This window comes from Pygoscelis adeliae, unplaced genomic scaffold, assembly GCF_000699105.1.
Source record: "Pygoscelis adeliae isolate BGI_AS28 unplaced genomic scaffold, ASM69910v1 Scaffold166, whole genome shotgun sequence".
NCBI classification, from domain to species: Eukaryota; Metazoa; Chordata; class Aves; order Sphenisciformes; family Spheniscidae; genus Pygoscelis; species Pygoscelis adeliae.
Window position 1 is genome coordinate 341,732 of NW_008825156.1, and position 3,884 is coordinate 345,615.

Consider the following 3,884-nt stretch of genomic DNA (forward strand, 5'->3'; position numbering starts at 1 on the left):
GTCTTTGTCATATTTATTTGCTGCATCTTTTCTCATGTTAGACAACTATCAGCTGAAATTCAAGGAAAATGTTCGGAATAATCAAACTGCAGTAGGCAGCAATGATAAGACACTGTGGAGTTTTTTGTTTCATTTTTATGTAAGATTTTTATTCACCTTAATTTTAACTACTTTCAGGTTGGAGAATTCTGGAACCTACCTGGTGATAACTGTACAACTTACACATGTGAAAAATATGATCACCAGTTCATTCCAGTCATCTTACAGAAAAGCTGTCCTCCCTTTAACCCTGATGACTGTGATCCAGTAAGTACACTTCTACCAGTTCTCATGTTTTAAAATGTTGCAGTGGCTAACACCAGTGATAGAAGGATCATGGTGTTCAAGGAAAATACCTAGCAGAAGCATCACACAGGATGTAGCTCTCATTTTACCCTCTCTGAATCTGGTCCCCATCAAATTTTATTTCAGAATAGCAAATCAAAATGAATCTTATTGAAAAAAATGGGATTTTTATTCCTAAATTATTTAAGATTATAAATTCTTTTTTAGAATTCACTTATTGACAGCAAAGGTGAAGAAAAATAAGCTACTTCAGTTCACAACATCATTCAATTTAATATAGCTCAGGGTAGATTAGCACCAGCCCCATACATCTGGGGAGTCAGTTATTTCATTAATTGTGTTACCCTGTCTGACATAATCCTTCACCTATACTGATTTGGGTCACTCAAAATACCCCACATGTACTACAAGCCTTATTTCTGAAATTTTACTACTGAACTCTGATTACAGCAAGCAGTTCCAGTCCCCCTCAATGTCAGCTTTCAAAGAACTCATACTAATATTGAATTGAAGTAGTTATGTGCCCTTAATATTTAGCCTTGCTTGAAATTATGTTCCATGTCAATACAAAGAACTTTCTGGTGCCCGAGAAACTTAGGAAGCAGGGAAAGTCTCTGCTTTAGTATGTAGATATGAAACCTCAGTTATCTATTTCTGTTTTCCCACTCAAGGATGACGTCAAGCTATCTGACGATGGCTGCTGTAAAGAGTGCCAACCAAAACAGAAGAGTAAGTAATGATAATTTTGTTAAAAGTAATGATAATATGTGTCTTATTAGGTATATTAGTCCATCTTGCATGGTAGATGCATAGACAGAAGAGTTGAACAGACCAAGTTTGGGACCTCTGCCTCACACTGGGGTGAGAAAGGAAGCAGGTGGAAAAAGAAAGGAACAGAACATTTCCAGCATGCACTTTAGGGCCTGGAAAACATGGATATGGTGAACTTTCCCATCCCCTACTGTTAAAAGTTAGCCTTTTTGTGAGAGGGAGAGGACTATGACTATTCCCCAACTTCCATACAGACATTCTCTTCAAGGAAGAAAGTGAAGCCAGTCCTGGGAGGCAGGTGTGCGTTGAGCAGTTGCTACAGTACTGCTCTTTATTTATGCATCCTGCACCAAAGTTGCATAAGCAAAAGGGAGTTTTTCATTCATTGATAACACAAGCAGCAAGAGTCACCATTTGGCCCTTAGCAATTGAGAGAAATACACTGTGACCTAATTTCCTATTTCAGCTCCCTCCATCTCCATTTTTTACTACAGGCTGTCTATCATACACAGATACCTATTTATATGCACATGTATTTTAACCTATTTTCCCTTGGTTTGTGACAACCTCAGGTTGTATGAAGCACAATACTACTACTGTCATCAAATATCATGGATGTGTATCTCCTGCACCTGTTGAGATGACATACTGTGAAGGCAGCTGTGATGCTTACTCACGGTAAGTGGTATAAAAGATAACTGTGGTCTCTTGTCACTTGTCACTTTAGTTACATAAAGCAAATCACAAGGGATTTTCTAACATGTCCAACATCCACCCAGTCATCAGCTGTTTCCATTATGCTAACTAGTATTTTTAACAGACATGATGTTGTACTAGCTTAATTACCTCAAGACTCACAATGTTTTAACAGCCTGTTCAGTATAATAGTGAATAGACCCAAGTTTTGATTTTGCCCATGTAAAAGTGAGGTTATTTGTTTCTCACTATTCTCTCATTTTGGACTGGCTTAATATGTGATCTGGATTAATTAATTTACTTTTTCTGTGCCTCAGTGAAGAGCTAGATCCATCCATTTTTACAGTGAGGAACAACATACATATTTCACCACAATATTGTAAGAATGGTAATATTGATGAATAGTCCCACATGCAAGCATGCAACTTCTGGTTATATTTAGTAATGGGTGGGAGGGGCAGTGGTATTTCTCACATAATTTCTGAATCTTTCTCTTTTGTTGGTTTTGCAACCAGATATTCTCCAGAGGCAAACATGATGGAACATAAATGCTCGTGTTGTCAGGAAATCAAGGCCAGCCAAAGAAAGGTGACTCTGACATGCAGTGATGGAACCTACCGTGATCACTCATACACCTATGTGGAGAAATGCAGCTGTGTGAGCACTGAGTGCATTCCCCAAGCCAGCACCCAACAGGCAACAGACCAGATAAAGGCCTCTCAGGAACAAGTGAATGTCTAAAATTAGAACTGGAGGAAAGAAGTCGAACAAGGTTTGAACATAAGACTAAAAAAAAACCTTGAAAAAATACACAAGTGTCAAAAGCAGCTAAAATTTTGGATGAACAGATGATATTTTCTGTATACAAACTCAATATGTCTGTCTACATTATTTCAGTTTTCATTACCAATATATCTCCCATTGTTTTTCACGTCTTTTCTTTTGCACCTTGAGAGGTACAGCATAAGGTCATTTTGACATTTTCTGTTAGTTTGTTTGTCTTCTGAGAAGTGCCGTACCATAAGACTGAGAGCTGGATTTACACTTGCACAAAGTCTATTATGAGAACAACATTCTTTTCTGGCTTGAAGCTTGCCTGTGGTGGCATAATATAGACACTTGACAACATCTAATATTTCCATTGATGTAGACTGACCTTTTTAATAACATTTTCATTCCAGTTCATTGAGACAAATCAAAAGCTAAAGTCTGGAAAACAAACAAAACCCAAGGAAAACTGTACCTCTGTGTTTATTTTTCTTTTTGCATTAAGGAAAACGTAGACTGCAGAAAGCCATACCTCCTCAAAACTATAAACTTCAATATTTTGAACAATTTATGATGGGCATATTTCCCTATATAGTCTCATGAGAAAAAGAAAGAAATCCTATCATGAGAAGCTGCTGCACACTATTCTTTGTTTACATAACACCGTCAGCATAGTAACTGTACGAAAATATGGAATTTTTTTTGTTTTGTGGTTAACTGTTTACAGAAATATATATATATTTGCCAACAAGGCCATATAAAAAAAAATTGTGTAAACAAAAGTTAATAATAATAATAATAATAATAATAAAAAAAAATGTAAATTCTTTCCTAGGAAGCTTTTAAAAGTTGAACCATTGCTATTTATTTTGTTTTTGGAAAATTGATTTATTGGGTCATTTCTTTCAGAATTTATGTTATCCCATTTCTTAGTCTTAGTCGTGTCATCTGGGTGTGGTATATTTTCTTCTATTTTGTTTTTGAATATTGTTTTATTTTTGTTCCTTATGAAAAAAAGTAATGATTATTAATAAATTTTAAGCATGTTACAGCGTGTCTCCTTTGACTTTTCATTGAATCCCTCACATGAGAGTTGCTGGCCCCATAAAATATTTGCTTCCCATCCTACTACAGCCATTTCTCAATAGCTCTAGGTCAAATGTCAATCTAGACTGTGGCACCTAACCCCCTATAGAGTTTTGATACTGCTTTGAATGAAAGGCACTCAAAACCAAAGTGATCCAAGCACATCACTTAGATGCTATCAATTAGTGAGCTTCCAGTAAGCAAGCACATCTTTGCGC

The 3,884-nt window shown here is 36.3% G+C and overlaps 1 protein-coding gene across 1 annotated transcript in view; it reads left to right on the forward strand.

Annotated features, from left to right (window-relative positions):
• Positions 1-2,553, forward strand: part of LOC103920749 (mucin-5AC-like) — a 51,522-nt gene extending 48,969 nt beyond the window's left edge. The window contains 4 exon segments of the mRNA XM_009328590.1: positions 178-306; positions 1,017-1,074; positions 1,689-1,794; positions 2,328-2,553. Coding sequence (XP_009326865.1) covers positions 178-306; positions 1,017-1,074; positions 1,689-1,794; positions 2,328-2,553 — 519 coding nt within the window.
• The last annotated feature ends 1,331 nt before the right edge of the window (positions 2,554-3,884 follow it).